The sequence below is a fragment of the Felis catus genome, chromosome F2, assembly GCF_018350175.1.
Source record: "Felis catus isolate Fca126 chromosome F2, F.catus_Fca126_mat1.0, whole genome shotgun sequence".
NCBI classification, from domain to species: domain Eukaryota; kingdom Metazoa; phylum Chordata; class Mammalia; order Carnivora; family Felidae; genus Felis; species Felis catus.
Window position 1 is genome coordinate 44,431,239 of NC_058385.1, and position 24,768 is coordinate 44,456,006.

General features: G+C 47.6%; 1 protein-coding gene across 6 annotated transcripts in view; it reads right to left on the reverse strand.

Annotated features, from left to right (window-relative positions):
- Positions 1 to 15,800: 15,800 nt before the first annotated feature.
- NIPAL2 (NIPA like domain containing 2) overlaps positions 15,801 to 24,768 on the reverse strand; it is an 85,160-nt gene continuing 76,192 nt past the window's right edge. For 4 of the 6 annotated variants that reach the window (XM_019822583.3, XM_023248756.2, XM_023248757.2 and 1 more), the window contains 3 exons: positions 21,757 to 21,820; positions 20,500 to 20,594; positions 15,801 to 18,575 (listed from right to left, as the gene is read on the reverse strand). In XM_019822583.3, the coding sequence (XP_019678142.3) occupies positions 18,463 to 18,575; positions 20,500 to 20,594; positions 21,757 to 21,820 (272 nt within the window). In that variant the 3' untranslated portion in view covers positions 15,801 to 18,462. Of the gene's footprint in view, positions 18,576 to 20,499; positions 20,595 to 21,756; positions 21,821 to 23,989; positions 24,187 to 24,768 lie in introns of those variants that run through there. The other 2 variants (XM_045049649.1, XM_045049648.1) reach the window with 2 other exon arrangements.

Consider the following 24,768-nt stretch of genomic DNA (forward strand, 5'->3'; position numbering starts at 1 on the left):
GGATTGTCCTGGCCCCCAAGTTAACCTCTGTTCACGATTCAGTGGCCAAAACTAGCCACGTGTCTCAACATAAGAGCAGGGGTGGCTGAGAAACTTAACACGCATATTGGGTCAAACACTGCCGCAAAACCACACACACGTGTGCTTATATACACATGCATCTACACAAATGCACCCGCATCCACGTAAAGATACACATACGTGAGCGCACACACCTATGAGTCATGCTCCAACACAAGTACTAAAGATGAAACGCCACCATAGACGCAGAGAGCTTGCACCATTCCACGCGTCCAAAAACTAGAGAGAAAGGACATGTGTAAAGCAAATCTGCAGGCTGGGAAACTAAAAGGGCTGTGTTTCTTAAAAAAGATTTTTTCCCCGCACCATTGTTTAGCAAAGTACTATGCTTAGGACTGAAAGCAAAATGCTGCTGTGGAGGAAAGCTCGAAGAGCAGCAGGCAAAAGCAAGGATGACGCGGAGAGATGCTAATGTTCTTTCTGTTTCTGAGGATAATAGTTCTGGAGACAAGCAGTTCTTGGGCGGTTTATAGAGAGCAGCAAGACATAATCTTTGCAAGATTTAGCTTGAGCGCCAGAGACAGTTGTTTTATTTCTCGGAACGAGTTTGCATATATATAGAAGCGGGAGAAGCAGGTGGGGGAATACACCTACGGCCTCACCCTCACCGGGCTTTGTGCTGCGCCCTCCTGGGGGAGTTGGCTGACACGGAGGCTCAAAGGAACTTTAGGGAGGTTACTCGATGACATTTTGACATTGCCGAGATTGGAGGTGACACATCTTTGTGGGAATTAAAATATTTGGGCCAATTATAACAATAAACATGCCCTAAAAGGGAAAAGAGAAAAAAAAAGCAGAGGTTTTAAGCCCTCGGTGTTGACTGATCTCTCCCACCCTCTTGGGGGAGGCCTGGAGCGAGTGTCTGGGACACAAAGACTTTCTTTCCTGCGGGCATTTCTGGCCCGGCTCAGGAGATAATGAGATTCCCTGGGAGCTTTGGATTTCACTCTGACAGTTTGCTCCAGTTTGATCAGCATTCTTGGAGTGACGGCTAGAGCTTGGCACCTGTCTGGGCACTCAGAACACGAAGTCCTCTTGGTTTCTGCCTGCAGGGAGCTTGCAGTTTGGCAAGAAAGACAACACATGCATTTTAATAACTGTAAGACAAAGTGGAAGGTGGGAGACGGTGCTGAAGGGTGTGTGTGTATGTGTGTGTGTATGCGCATGTGCGTGTGTGTGCGTGGGGAGAGGGGCATTGCGAAGCGATTCCGGGAGTCTTCAGACCAGGCTCAGGAGCATGGGTACAACTCAACCCTCTGACGTGGGAAGAGCACAGACCCCTGCACACGGTAGCTCCCGCAAGCACCGCAGGGTGCAGCTGACTCTCGAAGGCAAGTCCACGGGAAGGGCGGGAAGGAGCTGGAGCCACACCACGGCGGCTCTGCGTGCTGTGACATTTGACTTCCTGTGACCATCAGAAGCCCCCACATCAGCACCAGGGCAGTATGGGAAGCTGCATCTTGCAGTTGGGCCGTGGCTCACGGGAGTGGGGAAGGATCAGAGGCCGAGACAACAGTGTGGAGAGGTGGGTGTGGCCTCGGGGACAGGTGCTTGTCCCTCTGGGGTCTGCCCTCCACACCCAGGCAACCGCAGCCAGGGCAGCTGCCTGAACTAGAAGGAGACATCATGATTGTCATCAGTGGCCAGTACCTCCGTCACTGAGTACTTACCTTGCACCAGGAAGCATACGAAGGGCCTTTCTTTCACAGGGAGCCTGGAGTCAAGCAGCCTGGATCCGTGGCCCAGCTCCCCACCTCTGCCAACTTCTTAGGCTCCATTTCCTTATCTGTAGAGCAAGTAATGGCAAGTGCTTGTTGAGCGCTTACCCTTTGTCCGGCGGTTGGTTTCTGAGCCTGTGCGGTTAGCAGCAAAAGTCTCCTGCCTTGGGCAGCCCTGCTGGGCAGTGATGAGGGCAGTGTGAGATAATGGGGGTGAAGCACTCAGCACTGGGCCCGGCACACAGGGACACCTCCTTGTAAGATGCTGTTATGGATGGAATGCACGTGGCCCCCACCCCCCAGTTCCTAAGTTGAAGCTCTTAACTCCCCCCACCCCCAACCCCAGTGTGGAGATGGGGCCTTTGGGAGGTGGTTAGGCTTAGATGAGGTCATGTGGGTGGGGCCCCCAGCATGGGATTAGTGTCCTTCTAAGAAGAAACCTCAGAGAGCCTGCACTCTCTCCAAGCTTGCACAGAGAAGAGGTCATGTGAGCACATGGTGAGATGGCAGCCACCTACGAGCCTAGAGGACAGGCCTCAGAATGACAACTCCCTTGCTGACACCTTGATTTGGGACCTCTCGTCTCCAGAACCATACGAAATACATTTCTGTTGTTTAAGTCACCCCGTCTATGGCATTTTGTTATGGCAGTCAGAGCAGACTAAGACAGTCACCTCGCTTAATCCTTAAATCCCCAGGTCAGTGCCATTAGACCCATTTTCTAGATGAAAAACTGAAGCAAAGAGCATTTCGGGGGCATGACCTGGGCAATACAGCTGCACAAGCTCCAGTTCTAACCCCGGCTCGGAACCGCACCTCCCTGAGGCAGATGGGAGCGTGGCTGCCAGGGTTCAAGTCTCTCGAGCCCTGAACTCTTTATTGCCCATGACAAGTTCCCTTTCTTCAGCTCAACTGAGGAGTCTCATCTGTGAGAGGAGCACAGTTTGGAAAGGTTAATTATGACAGCGACATTGAGTACAAGCAAGTGCAGGTTCTCTGTCGGGATCTGAGCCCAGATCCATGAGTTACATGAGAAAGACCTGTGGGTGCTGATAGGGCTTTGCAGGGTGGTTGCTTTCGCTAATCCTTCTACTGCTATTAGCTGTTACATAATAACTGGTTCAGAAAATGGTATGGTGCCTTCTCACAAAAGTAAAAATAGAATTACCACATGAGGGGCGCCTGGGTGGCTCAGTCAGGCAAGCGTCTGAGTCTTGATTTCAGCTCAGGTCATGACCTCGAGGTTTGTGAGTTCGAGCCCCACATGGTGCTCTGTGCTGACAGCATGGAACCTGCTGGGGATTCTGTCTCTCCCTCTCTCTGCCCCTCCCCTCTGCTCTCTCACTCTCTCTCTCTCAGAATAAGTAAATAAACGTAAAAAAAAAGAGAATTATCATATGATTCAGCAATGTTATACTTCTGATATAAATCCGAAAGAATTGAAAGCAGATACTTGACTATGAGGAGGGACTCGTATATTCATGTTCACAGCAGCCTTATTGACAGCCAAGACGGAGAAGCAATTCATGGATCAATCAACAGATGAATGGATAAACAAAATGCGGTATGCGCATACAATGAGATATTACTCAGCCTTAAAAAAGAAGGAAGTTCTGACACGCTGCACCATGAATGAACCCCGAGGCCATTTTGCTAAGTGAAATAAGTCAGCCCAAAAAGGCAAACACCGTGCAGTGACTGTGACAATTCTCATGGTGAGAACTAGCATAAACATCCAGCCAGAGAGGCTGGCGCTGGGCCTTTGGAGGACCGTCCCCTGGGCGAGGGCGGTTTGCCCAGATGGGACTGGGTGAAGATGGCTACCGAGGTTTGCCTCCCCGGTTCTGGAGGTGACAGGACGGAGAGCCGCCAGCCTGTGGTCCCGCCTGGGCTTCATGTTGGTAAGCGGCAGTGGTGTCTCTGCCTGCTCCCGGCCATCTGCCAGCCCTGTGGTTCCAGGCTCACCTCCCCGCGACGGCCAGAGAGCCGTGTCCCGCGTGAGTCGGCCAATGTGCTGTTTGGTGGCCGGAGGTTAGAAAACCTGGCTGTGACTTCCTTTGACAGGGCATGGGACGCTCAGGCTTTTCTGCTTATTTCTCCAACTGTATAAAGACTGGGAAAGCTCACTTTGATGCCTCCTCTATGAAGCCCTCCTGGTCTCCCCCACCGCAGACTCCATGCAGTTCTTCCTCTGTGCTCCTGTTGGACCTTGATACCCACATGGGAACAGAAGTCACCTGGAACTCTAAACTTGGATGGGAGGGCTGGGTCACTGCAGGGCCCCTAGCACACCATGGTGCAATCCCTGTTTGCTCTAGAGGCGAATGAGTGAGCAGGGGAGCCCTGGGCATGCAGGAGAGAAGACCCTTGTTCAGCTTTTCCCTGTTTCCTTTGGATCTCACTTCCTTTCCCACGTCTCCCCCCCCCCCCCCCCATTCACTGTCATGTTCGTTTAGCCTCCCCTTAGACTTTCCCTCATGCCTGGGGAAATAAAACCCAGTTAGAAGTCAGTTCCAATAGGGTAAGAATTGGGTTGACGTGACTTAATTACTGCCTTTCCCAGAGGCCCTTGTGGGCAATGACTGGATGTCACAGAAGACAGGGTGGTGGGGCACCTGGTGACTCAGTTGGTTAAGCGTCCGACTCTTGTTTTCAGCTCAGGTTATGATCTCACAGTTTGTCAGTTCAAGCCCTGCTTCTGTCAGCACAGAGCCTGCATGGGATTATCTCTCCCTCTCCCTCTCCTCTCCTCTCCTACTCATACTCCCTACTTCTCTCAAAAAAAAAAAAAAAAAAAAAAAAAAAAGGTGGTAACTGGCTTCCAAGGGAGCTCCCAGGGCACTCACCTCTGGGTATCCCTCTCCACATTGAATTGGGGCTGGCCTGCATGATGAATAGACTATGGTAGAAGTGATGGGGGGTGACTTCCAAGATCAGGTCAAAAAGGCACCGCAGCCTTGGTCCTCGGATCACTTGCTCTGGAGAGAACCAGGCGCCATGACATGGAGAGACTCAAGCCGTCAGTCCTGGGGAGAGCCCCACGTGGGCGGGAGCACAGGCCCCACGTCCACAGCCAGCAGCAATTTGCCAGTCACATGTGGGCTATTTTAGAAGTGCATCCTCCAGCCCCGCCATGTCTTCAAATGGTGGCTGCCTTCCCTGGTATCCACCTGCAACTTCATGACTGTCCCCTGAGCCAGAAATGCCCACCTAAGCTGTTCTTGAATTCCCGACCCACAGAAATGATTACAGATAATCAATGGGTATTGGTGTTTACATCTCTTAAGTTTTGGAAGGACTTGTTATGCAGCATGAGCTAATTAATACACATAGGACTCAAAGGGTAGAATTTCAGATATGAAGACCCTTCCTGTAATTGAACTGCCCACTTCCGCAGTGCAGTCTGGGAGTGTTTTATTTTGTATTTAAAAAAATTTTTTTTAGTGTTTATTTATTTTTGACAGAGAGAGAGACAGAGCATGAGCAGGGGAGGGGCAGAGAGAGAGAGGGAGACTCAGAATCTGAAACAGGCTCCAGGCTCTAAGCTGTCAGCACAGAGCCTGACGCGGGGCTCGAACCCACAGACCGTGAGATCATGACCTGAGCTGAAGTTGGACGCTCAACCGACTGAGCCACCCAGGCGCCCCTGGGAGTGTTTTAAAGTCACAAGTTCCACGTTGTGGCCCCACCACCAGGCGTCCCGTTCAGCAGCCATGGATTCCCGCCCTCATCTGCTGACCTTCAACCCTTCCCTCCTAAGGGGGCCCCGGGAATATTACACACGAAGCCCTTGGCTGGGGTTGCAGGGACACAGGGACACAGGGGCTCCCCCGCTCCCATCCCAGACACACGCTCTCCCAGGAGCCATGAGGAGCCTCGCTATTGCTTGTCCACTGGAGCCCCACATGTGAGCACCAGGCTGGATGCACCATGGACTCCGGGAGCTGGTGAAGTGCAGGTTCGGTGCAGGGGCAGAGAAGAGGCCCTCTTCCCCTGCCTGTGTCGCCTAGGGGAACTGCACGGCCACACTCTTGGGGGCTCCAGGGACCTTAGTCTCTCCACCAAGCAGCATCCACGGCTTGCCTCTCAGCTATCTGAAAGCTCACACCCAGAACCTCCGACCTTCCTCTACTCAGTTCGGCATTCTTTTGCCCAATAGGACTCTGTCCTACCCCTTCTGACACCAAACGGCCAGATTCTGGCAGGGACTGGAGGTGATGGGGTGCCGTCAACACCAGCAGTGGCTGAGGGCCCGGGCCAGCCAGCCAAATGCCCTGGGATGCTCACGCGGGGCCGCTGGCATTACTGCCCTGAGATCCTGTCCGCTCTCCTCTTTGCTCGTCACGCTCCATTTCCTGTGACCGCCTTGCAGCTCCTGGAAGGTGGCTGCGGGCTCCTATTCTGCCCTGCAGACCCTTCTTGTTTCTTCAGCACCTACCAGGTTTTGCTGGTGGCGGACTTTCATCGTACTACTTAATATCTGACTCACGGAATCGGTGCTCGAGACCAACTTTGCTTGATAACCCTGGACACATTAGGTGTTCTCTCTGTGTGCTTCTGACTCCCACACTTTGCATGCCGTGTGGGTGCCCACAGCACAGCGTCCTCGTCCCTTTGCCGAGCAGCATTCAAGCCGGGCTGTTATCCTTGCTTCTCCAACACGGTCTCCTTGCCATTGTTTTCTTCTTCATTCCTCAGACCTCATCTGAGATAAATCTTCAAGCCCTCCACTCCTCCCCGAGCTGGTCTATGACTCACGAAGCCCCATACTTCAGAACAAACAGGCCGTCCCCAGCCTCCCCGCTCTGCCCTCCCTGACCCAGTGCTCTCTCTCCAGCGATGATGGACTTTATTGCAGCGCCGGGCTAGGGTTTGGTCCTGGATTGGTGATGTTATTAAAAACAGATTTAGTAATGCTCCAAGCAGTCAGTCCGCCTGTCCAGTAATGGTTCATCATTGTCATAAAGCTGAGGGGTCAGCTCATCTCTGCTTTTAGGCACGACCACACATACGTCATGCCAGAGAGAAGGGCTGATCTTTTATTTGTTGTTAGTTTTCAAAGACCTCCGGAGACAGTTCGGCCTCCCTCGGAAACCCACACCGGTGAGAGCCAGCGGCCCCCAGGCCGTGCCGCTGAGCCGTGTGTGTGCATGTGTGCGATGTGCACGCTCCAGGGGTGCTGCAGAGACAGGGACCTTCTGCCCCCACCGCTTGCCCCCTGCCCCCTTCTGCAGGTGCAAGGGTGGGAGACAGCTGCAGCAGAGGGGAGCAAGCAAGGAGGGCGGGAGCAGTGCGCCGAGGACTGTGCCGTGCCTTGGGTCCCCACACCACTCAACTCTGTGACCTAAGGCATGCTGATCAGTTTCCTTGCGCCTTAGGCCCTCAACTGTGGTGGGGGAATGATAATGGTTACTTTGCAGTGTTCTGAGGCTTGCAGATGATACACGCGAAGTGCCTTGTCCTTAGAAAGTGCATCATAAATGTCTGCTATTATTGGGAATAGAGAAAAAAAAATGATGCCTGGGGGAGGCAATGGGAACTTTTGGACTTGAGAATCTCCTGAGAACAGACCGTGTGGTCTGTGTGGGCAGACGTCAGCCGGGGGTGAATCCTCCAGGGAGACTCCTCTGTTCGCTGCACCGGGTCACGGAGAAAGCCTGAGGCCGCTCCAGCCGGTAGAGGGGCCCGTCCCTCTCTTGTTTGCATCCTGGATACTTCCAGCTGACTGGCCATGGCATCATGTCCTCAGGCCGTGGGGGGCACGGGCACACTGCTGTGTGTTCTGTAGGGGGGGGGGCAGTGGGGGGCGATACACATTGCCTGACTTGATGAGAAGCAACTTGTCCCTGGGCTGTTGGTTTCCATGGCAGCACCAGGAAGAGCAGCCAAGCAACCAGGCAGTTATGCTTGAAAAAAAAAGTAGTATGATTTGGGAACCTAGTGACTGTCATAGCCCTGTGTATGCAGAATACAGAAATTCATTTATGTAACAAATATTTGATGAGCATCTACCACATTCGAGGCATCGGAGGGCATAACAAAGATCCCTGTTCTTGGGGAGTTCCCACTGTGGCAGGGGAGGGTGGAGAGGCAGACAGCAAGCAATAAACATAATAAAGACACAAATTATACAGTATTTTAGGAGGTAAGTGATGCTATGGAGAAAAAGAGGAGGAAGAGAAAAAGCTCATGGGAACTAAGAGTGCTGGGTGAAGGTGGGATGGGTTGCAGCATTAAATACGGTGGTCAGTGACATTTGAGCAAAGATTTAGACAACTTTCAGGGTTAGCATGGTTGCGAGAACAGCATGTGCAAAGGCCCTGAGGCAGAAGTAGGTGTGGTATGTTCAAGGACCAGGGAGAAGGCAGTGAGGCTGGAGGGGAATTGGAGAAGGAGGTAGGAGGGGGCCTTCAGGGCAGAGAGGTCATGGAGGTCAGATCACATAAGGTCTTTGGACTCGGGCCTTTCTACATGAATGACCAGTCAGAGGCTATAGCAATAATCCAGTGGGAGATGATAGTTATGACAGTGGAGGTGGTGACAAGTCCAGGGCAAATCCTGTTCCACAAAGAGTTATAATTAGATACCAGGAATCAGATGAGCTTGTAGATGACCAACTCTAAGTGGAATAACCTAAGAGTTACACCAAAACAACAGCAAAAGAAAGAAGGGATTCTCAAGAGGGAAGGAGCACATCTGGCTGATAAAATCATTAAATCTTCAAGTGTTAGAGATGGGCTTTGAAGGGTGGAGGGTTCCAACGGGGAACAGATGTGGGAAGTCAGTTAGGGCAGGAGTTGCAGCCTGGGAAAAGCAGGAAGGGCAGAGAGGCCGGGACAGGCTGAGGCCTTTCTCTCTCCATCTCTACTCTCCTGCCTCAGCCTGGATCGGAGGGAACAGATTGGGGCAGACTGGTGGGGGAGCTGGGGAGCTGTTTCAGGTAGGAGGTCAGGAGGACCTAAAATGAGGGCAGCAGCTAGGGGTCTCGGAAGAAGGGGAAGCATGGGCAGGATGCTTGGGAGAGGTCTAATGTGATCTGTGCGGTGATTGGCTGGCAGACAAGGGAGGAGTCAGAGATGGCCCTGAGGCCCAGCTTGGGCCTAGGGAGCATAGGGGTGCCCCTAAAAGAAGTAGCTGGGTGGCAGGGGTGCAGAAGAGAGGAGAAGTGGTTGGGCGATGACTTTGCTTTTGGACATACTGACACCAAGATGTCCAGGGGGCCGTGGTCAAGCAGGGGTTGGGAATGCCGGTCAAAGCTCCACGGCCACACTCCGCTCTCTGCTGATCTGCGCCCATTTGTTTGTTGAGGAGATCACAGAAGCGGCGGGAAGCCTGCAGGACTAGGCTGGGAAAAGGGGCAGGAGCCAGGTGAAACCAACTGGCTGGCTTCGGCAAGCACTGAGTGGTGTCACCCGCACGGGCGCACTGGCGTGACAACTGAACGTCGGATGCCGACCCCTGCCGGTGACAAATGAATACAATCTTACCCGTCTCGTGCTTCAGACTCCGTGTTCCGGGAGGGAGCGTGAACTTCCGGGGGTTGGGGACAGGGGGTCTTGCCTTACGGCTTTCAGAGTGGGAGGAGGGGGGAGTTTCCGCTTCCCAGCAAGGTCTGTGCCATGGAGGTTCCCCAAACAGGGGGGGTCACGTGCTGGAAGCCACAGGAGACACAAGCCCCTAGGTTACTTGGTTAGTTCTGCTGTACCCACAGATTGGGGGTGCATAAATACAGAAGTGTATTAGCTCATAGTTCTGGGGTCTGGAAGTCCAAGACCAAGGTGGGAGCAGGATCGGTTGCTTCGGAGGGCGGTAGGGCAGAATCTTTCTATGCCTTCCTCCTAGCTTCTGGGAGCCTCAGGTGTTCTTGGGGTCATAGATGGCTGTCTCCTCCCTGCATCTTCACATTGTTTTCCCTCTGTGGACCTCTGAGTCTAAATTCCCGTTTTTTCCACGAGGACACCAGCGGTAACTGGATCAGGGCCTGCCCTAACTGATCTCATTTTTAACTTGATTACCTCTGTAAAGACCCTGTTTCCATATAAAGTCACATTCTGAGGTAATGGGGGTTAGGACTTCAGCGCCTACTTTGAGTGGGGGGTGGGGGGTGGGGGACACAAGTCAGCCCATAACCGTCCCCTACAGTGGCGCGTTGGTTTGGCTCTTTTTTGTCACTTCATTTCTCTTCCTCTCAAGAACAGGATGGTTTTCATCCTGATGACTTTAGAAAGCTATTTATGTAATTGTCAATTGCTAAATTATGGAAATGAAATAAATCTGCTTTGCTGCTTCAATCATTCATAAAAATCAGTTAATAAGCTTTGGTTTGCTCTCAGCAACTTCTGTTGATAGAGTGTGGATCCAACACTCTGGTAGTGGAGAGTGTCCCTAGCCACGGGATAAATGTTTTTTCCATTATTAACTTTATTGTTGTGGTGCAAAAGTCAGTCGGCAAAGTGAAGCTGTTCTCATTGCTTTTGGACGGGAAAACATGTTCGGCACGTGGGCCATGCACAGGGGCCATATACCAATTTGCAGCGAGGACCCGTCACCCCCAGCCCACCCAGGCACCGCTGGTTCGCCACTCAGACCTTTTCTCCAAACCGGTTTGACGTCCCCACGGTTGTCAGAAAGGACTTAAAGTCACACATGTGTCCTTAGGCCCGATATATTCGGCGCCTCTGCTTAGTCCTTTTGAATAAACTTTTTCTGTCTTGTCACCTTGGGCCTTTGCTGGGGACCCCGGGCTCTGCCTGCATTATTCTGAAGGAGGACGTGAGGTCTTTGTTCCAGCCCTCAAGCCCCCTCTTTCTAGCAGTCACCCAGTCCCTCCTGTATCTTCTCTGAGGTCCAGCAGGCCAGAAATAATGATCTCTGTTGTATAAGTGGGGAAACGGGGTCACCAGAGGCAGACAGGCACCCAGAAATCTGTTTCCCTCTAAATAGAGCTAGAAAAAGGAGATTTGGGGATTCATCCAGCAGACCCCCCAAGATAAACCTATAAGCAACCAAAGAAAAGGAAGTGGGAACACGGAAGAGATCATCACTTTTATGTTCTTTGGAGGGGGTGTTCTCTCCAGATGTCCAGAGAAGCCCCTGGCCTACAGAGAGCAGCGGCGCTGAGTAAACAGGAAACGCCAGGAATCTATTTTTATTTGGTGCTGTCTTTACTTTCCCTTGTTTCAGTGGAAAATGAGTCTGGATTCCACAAAACTCCTTAGTGAACAACAAATATAAGCGGAGGCAATGCCAAGGCTCTGGATCCTCAGCGGTGGTTTGGATCAGTTTCTTCTTTGCGGAGACCTTGGAGGCTGGGGCTGGCTGTGCAGGAAGCAGGTGGCTTGCTTTAGAGGAGGCCCGTGGAAAGGCAATCGAGGGCAGCACTTGGGCCCCTGTAGCAGATTTCGGTCCTCCTCCTCAGAAGCCTGCCCTTCCCACCCCGCTCCACGGCAGCAGCGGAGAAGGGGGGCGCTCCTGCTCATGTCCCCCCTGATCACGTCCCCATCAGAGTCATCCCCTGAGGCTGGAGGCTGGAGACCTCTGCGCCACGGGGAGAGCGTGGCCATGGCTCTGTGGTCTGCAGGGATGTCCGACTGGTCCCGAAGCAGGGCAAACTCCGCAGGAGGAACTCCTCGTTTGGCCAAAGGGCTGCATTGCTTGGAGATGCCTTCCTCCACCCCTGCCCTGTTCATTTCTCTGGTGTTGCCGTGGGGCCACCTGTAGGGAGCTGGTGGATAGTCAAGGAATGAGGTTATCATAAGCCTCTTTTGCTACTGAACTCGGGACTTTTCCTTGTCTGTATGTTTAGGTGCGACTGATGTTTCCCTCTTCATTGGGAAGGTTTCCCATTATGTCTGCTGCTCCCCTCGGAACACCTGTCTTCATCCCACTGCCCTCCTCCAGCACCCCCCCCCCCCAGCCAAGCAGATGCCTTGGCTATTCTTAAATTACCATATATCAGGTTTACTACACTTTTAAAAAAGAACAAGGATATGATGTTCATTAAGATTAAGCGTAGGAGCCACCAGAAACTTGTGGTCATTTTCTTGGGCCCACCTTCTCCTGTCTCCTATCTGAAGACTGCCCCCTACTGGTTACGGACTGTCATTGAACAGTGCTGCCCTGTAATTTGGAGGCTGGGAAGAGCTTCTTCCTGAATTTCATGAAGCGATTCTCAAATGGGCTCATCCTTTCCGCTTATGTGCTAGCAGCAGCCACATCTAACTAATGTTTTCTGTTAACCCCATGAGTGTTGGGAAAAATCAGACCCTTCCCGTGGCCAGGAACGCAGTCTCTCCAGCCAGCTGGAGAAGGGGTTGGCTGTTTTTTTTTTTAATGCTTATTTATTTTGAGACGGCAAGTGCAGGAGGGGCAGAGAGATGGAGAAAGAGAGAATCCCAAGCAGGCCCCGTGCTGTCAGAGAAGAGCCCAATGTGGGGTTCGATCCCACGAACTGTGAGATCATGACCTGAGCCGAAATCAAGAGTGGCACCCTAAACCCACTGAGCCCCCCAGGGCGCCCTGGCGGTTGGCTGTTTATTGTAAACATGCCTCTGAGTGGAAGGAGGTGAGCTTCACTCACCTGGACCTTGCCATGTTGGGCCCGGGCCTTGGCTATCTGTCACTGAAACTCGCTGGTCAACCCCACTCTGGATCTACTCTTATAGTATTGCTTACTGCCTCTCTTGCTTTGCCAACAGATTTGGTTCTTCTATGCTCACAATTCCTTCTTCTCTATAACTTCAGTCTCCTACTGACCGTGGCTTGCTATGGCCCTTGCTGTCCCTTCTGCCTTCACACCTCCCCAGGAGGGCTCCCAGCCACAGCTCCCCGCCTAACCCCTTGACACTCTCCACATCTCCCAATTCAGGTTCTGGGGAGTGCAGTTCTGGCTGGTCCGGCACATCCTTCTCTGGGCCCAGCTTTTCTGCCCAAGGCCATTTCGGGGGACACCACCCAGCCTTTATGGCCTGGCTACACTGGTCATTTCTGGTAGGATGTGATGTGCCACAAATGCAAAGCCTGAATTCAGTCCTTGCTTCTTGAATGTTTATTATGCCATCTAATATCGATGGTGAATGACTAAGAAAGATAAAGGGGAATGTCATGAAATTCTGAGAGGCGAGTTTCTTATTATGTCCTTAAGTCCACCCTGCACCCCCAGAACTGAAGTTAGTGCCATCATTTCCTTCCCAAATCAAACCCAAGCCCTTAATTCTGTGTCAGAGCTGGCCACTCAAGGCCTTCTAACCTGCCTTTCTCGTCCTATCAATTGCCTTCCTCTTCTCGTGACTCCATGTTGCAGACGTTTCCAAGCTTACTCTGAGCTATTCAGCTTCTCTTTTGCTCACGGGCTTCCATCTAGGTCTAAATTCTATATGGACTTTGAAGGCCAGCTCAATACCTGCGTTAGTTTCCTAGGGCTACCGCAGCAAAGTACCACAGACTGGGCTGCTTTAAATAATAGAAAGGTATCCTCTGATCAATCAAGGTGTTGGCAGGCTGTGCTCCTTCCCAGGGATCTAGAAGAGAATCTTTCCTTGCCTCTTCTCATTTCCGGGGGCTCCTGGCATTCCTTGGCTTATGGCTTCATGACTCCAATCTCTGTCTCTATCTTCATGTGGCTTTTCCCCCAGTGTGTCTGTTATCTTTTCCTGTTCCATCTCTTATAAGGACCCTATTATTGGATTGAGTAGTCCAGAATGTAATCTAGGATGACATTGTCTCAAGATCCTTAATTTAATTACATCTATAACCCTTTGGCCAAAGAGGTCATATTCATACGTTCTGGGTGTTAGGAGGTAGACAAATCTTTGGGGGGGGGACACCATTTAACCCACCATAATCCCCAATTTCTTTTTGAAGACTGCCTCCTGGTAAAAAATGACCGCTTTCCCCTCTGGGCTCCCATAGCCTTTATTCAAGTCTTTTAAGGAACTGTTGATGTTGTCTTGTGCAGTGTAGGTATAGCGATACTAGCCGTAAGAGTGTGGGTTGCAGAGTTAGATGTCCTGGGTTCAAATCCCAGCTCTGCCAGTCGCCAGCTGAATGACACTGGTTGAATCACTTCACTTTTTTTGCTAGAGCTAGGATGCAAGGAGGTGCTTAGGGCACAGCATTTAAGGAGCAACTCACTCTCAGGGCCCCGCAGGTGCTGGGTCAGCCCTGTCACCATACTGAGAGTAAGATTCCCATGATCTTTCTTCAATTTCATGCCCCAGGTGCCTCTCTTGACTTACCCTAGTCCCTGCCCTGCCTCTTGCCCTGTTTTTTTAATCTCTAAGATAGGGATAATGACCTCCCTGGTACAGAAATTATAAGGGTTAAGTGAGTAGCACAAGTGAAAGACTTAGCACAGCGCCTGGCACATCATAGGGGCTCAAGAAATGAAAGCTGTTGTTTACCAGACAGTAAGTTCCTGCAGAGCTGGTCTTCATGTCGAATTCATTTTTATACTCCTAATAACCTTAAACACACTGCATCGAAAATAGTATGTGATCAATTACGTTTAAGCGAATTAATCAGTCTTTGGGAAGTTTGAGGCATGTGGTGATTGGGTCTATAATCAGGCAAACAACTCAAACTTCAAGACCCTGGATCAAGAGTGCTTGAGTTGGGTCATTTCCTTGTTCGTGTTTAGCGTTTTAGAAGGTTTAGGTGAGGAACTTTGGACGGAAGGAGTAGAGCCCAAACCTCAGAAAATTGCTGAGGTTGGTTTTCAAATTAGAACCATGAAGGAAAAGTCTCCCAAAGTGGGATGTGTGCACACTGGAAGGATTAGCTTGCGTCTGGGTAGCAGCAGCTCAAATGTGCAAAGTGGCTTTGGTTCACGCGTGCTGGTCACGTCAGGAGTGGAGGGGCTCCTTCTCTGGCTCTTGCCAGCTCCCTGGGAAGGAGATTCTTTCCTGGAACACGGGGGCTATCTTGCACCTTGCCTGGAACTCTGTGAAACTGTTGGCAACCTCTGGCTCAGCTGGGTGCACCCCAAAACACCACATTTATTTGATACTGGAGTTGATATGCCTCTCTTACATTGTGGTTGGGACTCATTAACTCTCAATAAGGACCAACATTGAGGGAGGAGTTTCCTCTCTTTCTTGCAAAAAATGTTTCCTTGGACGGGTCGTAGCTCCTGTAACTGATTTGCGCTCCTGGCACAGGGCTGCATGTTGTGTGGTACCCTGAGGCTGGTAAGAAAGGGGACAGACTCAAGAATTCCTGGGTGGGAAGGCTTTTCCCTGCACTTACCACAACTGCTAAAAACGCGACGTTTACTAGCCCAAGATTGGTCTGTATTTGCATGGAAACCATGTTTGTGGGGATTTTTTTTCTTTTTAAATTCCAAGACAGCCATAATAAGAGCCAGGCTGTTGATGAGTCCAACGATTAGAAGCAGCTCCTAAATTTCCCACACAATCACGCTAGGCTCAATTCTGAGATCTTCTTCTAAAAGTTCAACACGTGTGGTGTTTATCTAGCAACTTCACTAAAGCACTCAGGTTCACTAGCGCCAGACATGTGAATTAGGTAGGCAGTGGCCAGTGCAAGGATTATCTCCATAACCAGCCCTGGAATTTAAGGAAAGCAGTCTGGGGGGGGGGGGGCGGTGGGGGTGGGGGGGGGTGGGAAGGTTCATTTTAATTACTGCTATATTTATGTCCATAACATCACTATTAAATTGGCAAGTATGAAGCAGCCTTTAGCGTGGCCGAGCGTAGACGGTTACCATCCCTGGATGAGCTGTGCGCTTGGAAACAAGGAGCACAGAGAGGGTTCTTGGCTGCCAGGAACTTGGCTCAGTGTTTCAATCCATTTAAGTCATACCCACCATTTACACCTGCTTCTTTTGGAGCCAAACTTGCACATTATCACCATTACTCTTCACTAGCACTGACATTGCAATAATCTACGAAATCTGCCTTTTCCTGTTGTTTCTTTGCCACAAAATAGAATTTCCAGGAGCTTGTGGGGGTGGGATGGGGGTGTTGAAAAATACATTCTGAGTCACTGCTTGAGAAGTTTTTATTGTATTTTTTCCCCAAGTGATTCTGGTAGTGAAAGTATTACGGTTATAGACTAAGCAAACACTTAAAGTGAAAACAATCAGATGGTAAAGTCCTCTGCTTTGACGAAAGGTAGCTCGTACTCACTTCTGAGGCTATTATCAACTTGGACTATGGGACTGGAAAGGCTCTTCCAGTTCAGGTAGTGGTGCTCACAAAAGCACCACTGCTTTCAAGAGAAACTTGGGCACCCATAATGAACTCACCGCTTCCATCTGTATCTTATATAAGCAACAAGAGCCTAATGTAAATTTCAAGACATGGCTCCACCATGCCATAGCATCCTAGTTTGTCATGGACCATGAAGTGCCACTTTTTCAACTCCTGAATGTCCAAGGAACAAGAAAGACACTGCATAGCAAGGGCGAGGGAGTCTGGATTAGGGCTTGGCAAACTACAGGCCTAGGGCTGACCACCTGTTTTGTAAATAAAGTTTTACTGGCATACAGCCGTGCTCATTCATTACGTATCATCTATGATTGCTTTCATGCTATCATGGCTGAGCTGAGTGGCTGCGACAAGCAACATTGGCCAACAGACCCAAAAATATTTACTCTGTGCGTCTTTACAGGAAAATTTTGCAGGCCCCTCGTCTAGACAAACAGTCAAATGAGTCAAGTATTGGCTAAAGGTCCCCAATTCACAATGCCAAGAGAAGGACTGGGTTGGCTTTGGTTGTTGTCATGCACTTTGTAATTTAAAAAATCTTATGAGCCAGTACAACTAAAACTCCTATTCACCTGGCTTTGAAGAAGCAACGTGGAAAGTAAAATTAGGTCTCGATATATTTTGTACGTTGCCTGGACTTCTAAAGCGTTGCTGGATTGCTCAAATGTGCATAAGTCAATGTCATTTCACAAAATTTTTAAAAGATGCGAATGTTGGCAACTACTAAAGTATTGGCATCATGCTTGTGTCTGTGCAAAATTCTGCAGTGCTCAAAACCACGTGCTGTAGCTATAAATGGAGTCCCACTTCAAGTACAACTCTTTAGTCTAAATATTTTCGCAATCTTTGAAACCAGTTTTAAGAGTCATCAGAAATCTGTAGTTTAAGACACCAGACACATTTCTTAGCTGAGCCTTCAAGTGCCAACATGTTGGACCGATTCAGTAAAACATGCCATAAATTATAGGACTGTTTTATTTGAATTAGGGGGATACTTTCCACAATAGCAGGAATTCTTACCAGGAGTTCAAAAGCCAGACATGGGCTCTAGGCTATTATTCATACGTGGGTGATAGATTCGGATCTTGCCTTTGTGGCCAGGTTTGGTCAGGAGCATAGGTTTCGACAAGGAACGAGGCTGAAAGACCCAACGCAGTTCAGACGACAGTCTCAAGAGCTCCGGGATAAACAGCCTTTACAAATGCCAGACAACTGGCCTGAACAATTTTGGACTGGCATGTCAGACGTGATCTGAAGGTTTTGAAATGTCATTAGGGATAGGGCTTATTACTTGATTTTGGTTACAGTGAAGGCTAGCTTTTTTCTTCTCATTTAAATATATTAGTAGTTCATAAATAACAGATATGATTATGGACTCTCCCTACAAATATATCTTAGTAGGTATCTGACTAGTCACAGCAGTGGAGCCAGGCAGGGTACAGCAGCACATGGCCTTCCTCTCTGGTCTCAGCTTGGGCCACCTGGCTATGTCTACAGACTTCAATGGCTAAAATCCAGGTCTCTAATCATAGCTGTCCTTTTGCCTAGAAGAATTTATAAAGCTCGAGATAATAACTTGGGGAAGACATGGTATGCTAGTGAAGGTAACACTAAGAACTTAAATATGAGTTTTGATCCTTGTGTCAGGAGTTAAAATATACCCAGTAGATAAGTCATAAGAACTAAACAAATACAGGCATAGGATATGAAGTTTTCAATTTCAACTCAAGTATAATAGGATCATACAGCTGAAGAAAATGTTCATCATTCTATGTTTTTTGAAAAATTGGTCCTAATTCTGAGGTGGTTCCTTTCTTAATCTGAAAAAGTTCGCCAGCCAAGGTACACACCAACACAGAATGCCACTTACAAACTCTAATTTTAAAGATAAAAGGATGGTTATAATAGGGCTCATTTTCAGGAAAGATGATTCACCATTCTAACTTAGGAGTAGAAAGGTGAGATCTTTATGGGGGAGGCTCATAAAAGATGTCGTAGGAGAAATGAATGTTCTCAAACCTTTGGTACCAGAATGAGGTTGTGGGATTAACATGTCTCTTTAAAGCAAAGCAGCTGACGCTCTAAGTCGAGTGGGAAGAGCAGCCTATGTGCTCTGTAGCCAAATCGTGAACGCACATTTTTGTGTGACAGTCCTGCTTGAGTAGCCAGGCCCTAATTAAGATCTAGCCAGTTAGAAGTTCACCAGGGGCAAGTCCAGGGTGTGGGGAACACTTCAAATTACATTCCATGAAGACATGAGGCTGTCAAGGCTTAGGAAGGCCCCGCTGTCCGCACAAACGGAGACACGGCGAAGGACCGGTAATGCTAGCTAGCACATGTCAGCACAGAAAAGCTGTGGACACAAATGGAACATGTGCAGTTTTTTTTCAAAAGTGATATCGAATAACAGGCCAGAAGCCATCCCTCTCGGCATTTTAGACCTCTTTCTTCTCTCCACTTTGGCTCTTCGTTGAGTCACTTCCATCAGGCAAAGTTCCATAGGATAAGCCATTTGAATCTGGTTGTATTTTGTCCAGTGTTTGTTTCCCTGTGGAGATAGTAATCACAGAAAATCTTTTGCGCTCATACAAAAGGATAAGTCTTAATAATTTCTCCTCTCTCCAAGCCACATTTTATTCCCCTCCACCTTTTTTTATAATATGTGGTCACCCTCTAAACAAGAGATAAACACCGGGAAGAAAAGGCCTCGGAACTCCATGTCCCTTGACTGTGACCATGCGCGGTCCACAGGAGAGAGCTGTCTCCCCACTGCACAGGGCCTACTGTGCTGGGCATGGAAACCAGGTTGGATCAGTCCCGGGGGGGACATGAAGCATCCACTCATCTCCACACCTTCCTGCCCGGTGTCCTTCCCCCTTTTCCATGTTTGTTCTAAGTATATAACAACAGAGAAAACAGACTTTCATAGCAGATTCTGGAAGCTGCTACTGATCCTATGTATGGGGCTTTGTGAAATGAAAACTCGGGTTAAAAATATGAAAACTTTATTTTCCACCCAAGTGTGGGGGGCCGGGCCCCGGTGCCAGGCTGAGACCGGGTCGAGCAATGTTCCCCGTTGACTCAAGCCAACCCGGTGGTTCCCCCTCCCATTCCCCCATTTTCAAGGGCATACGAAAGCCCTGTCAAGGCTGAGAAAGTTAATTCCTGAAGACTGTGGTCTGCAGGTGTTGGCAGTAATGCTACCTCCCTTTTTCTACCCCGAGTCAGATAGAAACAAACATGGGAATTGTGTTTTGCTAGCAATCTTATCAACAAGGTCTTGTGACCCATCTAGAAAATGCACAAGAAACACAGAACTAAATGTTTTGGTGGGCAGCAATTATGTGAAACCTGTTTATTCTTAGAATGACCTAACCCATAAGAGTCTGGTTATAAAAGATTGTGTACAGCAACAATAAAGCCGTCACTTGGGCCATCAGCCCAGGGGACCCTCCTGTTCCCAAACTTTCTCTTCTCTCTTTTTTTTCTTGCATTCCCCTACCCTCAGGACCCTGACCTCAGTGTTTGTCGCGCCGGCCGCGACACCCAAGAACTTCTAACCATACACGTCATTTATAATGCACACCCTTGCTGCGAATGCCAATTCTTGCCCTGAATGCTCTTAGCCGATCAGGGGACTCAAGAGGGAAAGAGAACACAGAACTTCTTGGGCCATATTTTCCCAGTCATAGGGAGAAGGCTTTAATGAATTTTGCTTCGAAGGTTTGGGCCTAACAGAATGGCAAAGGAAGCTGTCAGATTACCGTTACTTTCGTCTAGAAACCTATAGGTCACCCCAAATCCCTAGCAAAGCTGGAGATACTGGGTGGGCAGGAGAGGAGAGGGGTGGGCAGGACACAGCAAACTTTGCTTTGTTCTGAACATTGCTTCTGTTGTCTACGTGACTAAAGCAAGTTATTTCCCAGTGAGAGTGGGGGACTGGGAAGACGGTGCATGTTACGTGGATCAGGATGAAGGCAAATGTGGGGGAGGGGAAGAAGCTATTCATTTTCAGGTGACTGTGAAGAACATCCCTTTTGGTCCCACAGTGCAGAGGCCACTGCAGTCTTTCCAGGAACTATATTCCTTAGCAGCCCAACCTCCTGCCCTTAGATGTTCCTTCAAAGGCTCCCCAAGCAGCAGGGGTCTGCTGTTGGCAGCCATTCCCCACTCCTACCCCTCACCCTTTTTCAGTTTAAGGAAATCCAAAAAGGAAATTTGCGACATCACCCAAATCAAGAAAACAGGGCCAGTTCTTTTATATCCCCAGTGTTCTGTGCGAAATTGACATTCAAATAAATGATTACTAACACTTACAGTTAAAACATCACTTCTGGTTTCATCGCTAAATGTACATTTTTTAAGGATAAGAATTATGTTTTATAGTAATTTTAACACCCAAAATAATAGCAGCGACTACTAATTTATATGGATAAAGTTTTCCATCATAAATTAAAGAATAGACAGTTTACCAGGAATATTTCCAAAATCAATGTAAGACTGTGGCAGATGTTCCTTATCTCGATTTCTTGTGATCAGAAACACACCAAGGAATGACAGAAAACACCTGTAAGAGTAATATTAATAAGGAACACAAGAACACTGAAACAACTCATGGTGTTAAATAACCGAGCTCCATATTCTACATGATGACACAAATTCCGTTGGTTTTGTTTTTCCTGTTTTTCATGGTAAGCCTTCTAGAACTTGTCTTAATTGCTGCAGCCAATAATACTTTCCCCCAGAACCAAGACCTGGGCAGCTTCCAATAAATCTCTGCCCCAGGTTTTTACCATCTGGAGGCTAAATCAGGCTCTAAACCCTTTGGGTAGACACTAGGTCTCATTTTCTATCCATGCATGCCCAGACCCATTACTGGCATGCATCACAAGCAAAAAAAAAAAAAAAAACAAAAAAACAAAGTTCTTTAATTTTCTAAGAAATTTAATTGTCCTTGGCCATAAGAATAGTCATAGTTTCCAGATCCTAGAAGTTTAGGCTCGCCCAAGCATCTTATGAAATTGAATTTTCAAGCTAGATGGTTTTCTACACTGAAAATAGTCTGGGCTCAAGTCTGCATAACAATGGTCATGCAGAACACCAGATCAAGAAACAGCTAAAGTGCTAAGGGAGTGCCAGCTGGAACCAACAGAGGATCTTAGACATCGGTGACATTCTGTCAACATTCTGCCCTCTGTTTGCAAGAATGTCAGCAATCATGCCCACCAAATCTCCAGGAAGGGGGAATGAGGGGCGTCCAGATACAAGGAAGGGGTACCACCAATCTGATGTTATTAGGTCCAAAGCTAATAATCTGTCCTAGACTTGACCTTTTATTCTAGATAATCCCAGAGGCATCTGTGGTTCCTGAGTGAGATCTAACCTAGAATTTTCCAAGAGTGAGGTAAATCTGGTTTAGTACAAAAAGGTCACGGAGTAGCTACAACAACCAGTGGATTTATTGAGACTTTGGCTGGAACTGAACATCCCCAGTTTTAGAACCCTCAGAGAGATACCCAAATCACCAAGTCAAAGACACGGAGTCCTGTGTAGGGTCATATAACACCCTGTGTAGGGTGTTAAATTGAAAAATATGTTTCTTTTAAGAGCTCAGGAAACTAATTTTTCTTATATTACCTTCCAATTTTCTATACCTGAGGTACAATGCCAAAAATCCTACATAAAAGTAACAGGATTTCACATTCCTTACTTCTGAGACACTTACTCACCCAAAAATATATATAAATATGGTAAGAAAAGCTGCACCAAGGAATTCCTGATAAAATATGACACCTATAACGGGAACGAAAGACAAACTTAATTTTAGGGTAAGAATATATATAAAAGCTACACACTGTTTTTTAAATTATGTTAATGTATTATTTTTTCTAGGCATAGGTACCCTTAAAATGCACATCCAGTAGCTTAGTTTGAAAATATTTGCAAGCCACACTCAGATTTTCAGTGATTTCAAAAAGAACATAGATTCTTAGGCTCTATCTAATGTATTCTTACTATACAATCAACACAATTAACATAACTTTTGCAAATAGAAATTTCTTATCCAGTTTAGGATTTAGCCCACTGGAACACGCAAGAAAACAAGACTCTAGTGCCATTGCCTACCTACAGTTTTAGGCCAGGGGTCAGCAAGCCTGACCTGAGAGCCTGCGTGGACTCTGGGGCCTCTGACACAGCATTCCCTTCAGGGCAGTTGTTGGCCGCCCAGGCTGTCACTCTTGGCAATGCCCCGTGTGCACTCGGCCACTGGAGGGCACCGTAGTCATTCCACCCAGCCCCATTTCTCACTGTCAACCCCCTCTCCCTTCTCTTTCTTCTGGTCGCCCTTTTGGGGGAAGGAAAACTTGGATGCGTTGTTTACTATGAGGAACTTTTCTTCTCTCCTTGTTGGTCTCAAGGATTTCTTCTTGGTCTAAGGTCCCAAAGGCTTCATAGAATTGTTTTTTTCTTAACGCCATCTTTAAATTATGTATTACTTGGAATTGGATTTTTGTGTGTGCGGTGTTATCCTTGCTGGTTAGCCAACGAATATTTACTGAGTCCTTTGGGCCAGCTACTGTTCGGGGTGCTACAGACACCATGATGAACAAGACAGAGCCCTATATGAAAGGAGTGCTCTCAGAAGCCCATCTCCTCACCTGGAGAATAAACTTCGTACAGGAAGGAACCACGTTCAGTCCTAATACCTATCTGTTGAATGGATGAGCAGGTTTGGAAGCATTTTTCCATGTTATTGCACACTTTTGTGTAATCATTTCAATGTTTCCATGTTATTCTAAGTAACTGCCCTATAATATTCATTTCTTTTAAGGGCATTTTCAGCTGTTTTGAAATTTTTTTGTTGTAGAAAATTAGTGATAAACTTCTTCATACGTATTTTTTTCTCAGCGTTTTAGGATTTTTCATTTATTTATTTGTTAATTTGCTTGTTTATTTGTTTAGAGAGCTTGCACATGTGCAGATGGGGGGAGGGAGAGGCAGGTGGAGAGAATCCCAAGCAGGTTCCACACTGTCAGTGCAGAGCCTGATGCAGGGCTCGATCTCACAAACTGTGAGATCATGACCTGGGCTGAAATCAAGAGTTGGTTGCTGAACTGACTGAGCTACTCAGGCACCCCAGGATTTTTCTTGTTACTGCTGCTTAACGCAGAATTTCTGCTTCAAAGAGTAGAAACATCTTTTTTAAAATCCATAGTAAAATACAAATGACAAAAAGTTCACCATCATAACCATTTTTAAGTTTGTAGTTGTGCTAAGTATATTCACATTATTGTACACCTAATGTCCAGACCCCTCTCACCTTGCAAAACTGGAAGGCTCTACCCATTATATGACAAGTCCCCATTTCCCCCTCCTCTAGCCTCTGGCAATCACCATGCTACTTTCCGTACCTGTAAGTTTGACTACTCCTACAGCATTTGTCTTTTTGTGACTGGCTTATCTCATAATGTCCTCAAGGTTCATCCATGTTGTAGCATGTCTCAGCATGTCCTGCCTTTTTAAGGCTGGCTAATAATATTTCATTGTATGACATACTATTCCACTCATCTGTTGATGGACATTTGAGTTTCTTCCACCTTTTGGCTGTTGTGAATAATGCTGCTATAATCCAAGCATACAAATATCTGTTCAAGTCCCTGCTTTCAATTCTTTTGGATATGGACCTAGAGGTGGAATTTCTGGACTGTATGGTAATTCTATGTTTAATTTTTTGAGGAATAGTGTTTTCCAGAGTAGCTACTCCATTTTATATCCCCATCAACAATGCACAGAGTTCAAATTTTTCCACATCCTCACTGACACTTGTTAATTCTTTTTTTTTCTTTTTTGCTAGTAGCCATCCTAATGGGTAAAAGGTGGTGTCTCCTTGTGGTTTTGATTTACATTTCCCTAATGATTAGTGATGTTGAGCATCTTCTCGTGTGCTTATTGGTCATTCATACATCTTCTTTGGAGAAATGTCTGTTCAAGTCCTTTGCCCATTTTTAAATTGGGTTATTTTTGTTGTTGTTGTTGTTGAGTTGTAGGATCAAAGATTAGAAACATTTTTAAGGCTCTTGATGAAGACAATGAAACCCAGTTCTCGGAGGGTAGTGCCATGCTACCCAACTCCACGAGAGTGCCAGTAATACCGCAGCCTTCTTGGCGTTAGTTATTGCAATAAAAAGAACAAAACAAAAACTTCACTAGTTCATAGGCAAAATATGATATCACATTGTAATTTTAAGCTAGACTTTTTGATGGGGGCAAAAAAGGAAAATTAGTCAAGAAGCTTCATCTCCATTCCATACTTCAGTAATAGCAGATGAACTATTATCACTTCCAGAAAGTTCCAGCCTCTCTGACTCATCAATTACTTGGCGTGCTAAATATTGAGATTCCAGCCCTGTTGGTCCTACTACAGAAATGTTCTTTTCAAGGGAAGTACATTTTTTACACGTCTTTACAACATTAACTATTAGGCTGTATGTCATGCCTGTACCTCTTTTGGGGCCCTATTATTTTTGTTTCTAATAATTCTAGGGCACACTAATGTGCCGTCTTTTCATACTTTCTTTTGTCAGCAAGCATAAAATTCTAAAAAAAAATCAGACGTCTTGGTATATGATCTTTCTCTTTAAACGTAAGGTTCAGTTTTGGGAAATAAAAAATGCATCGTTTAGAAACTGCCCACTGGCAGTCACATTGCCATGAAATAAGAAAGGTTTGTCAATTAGGAA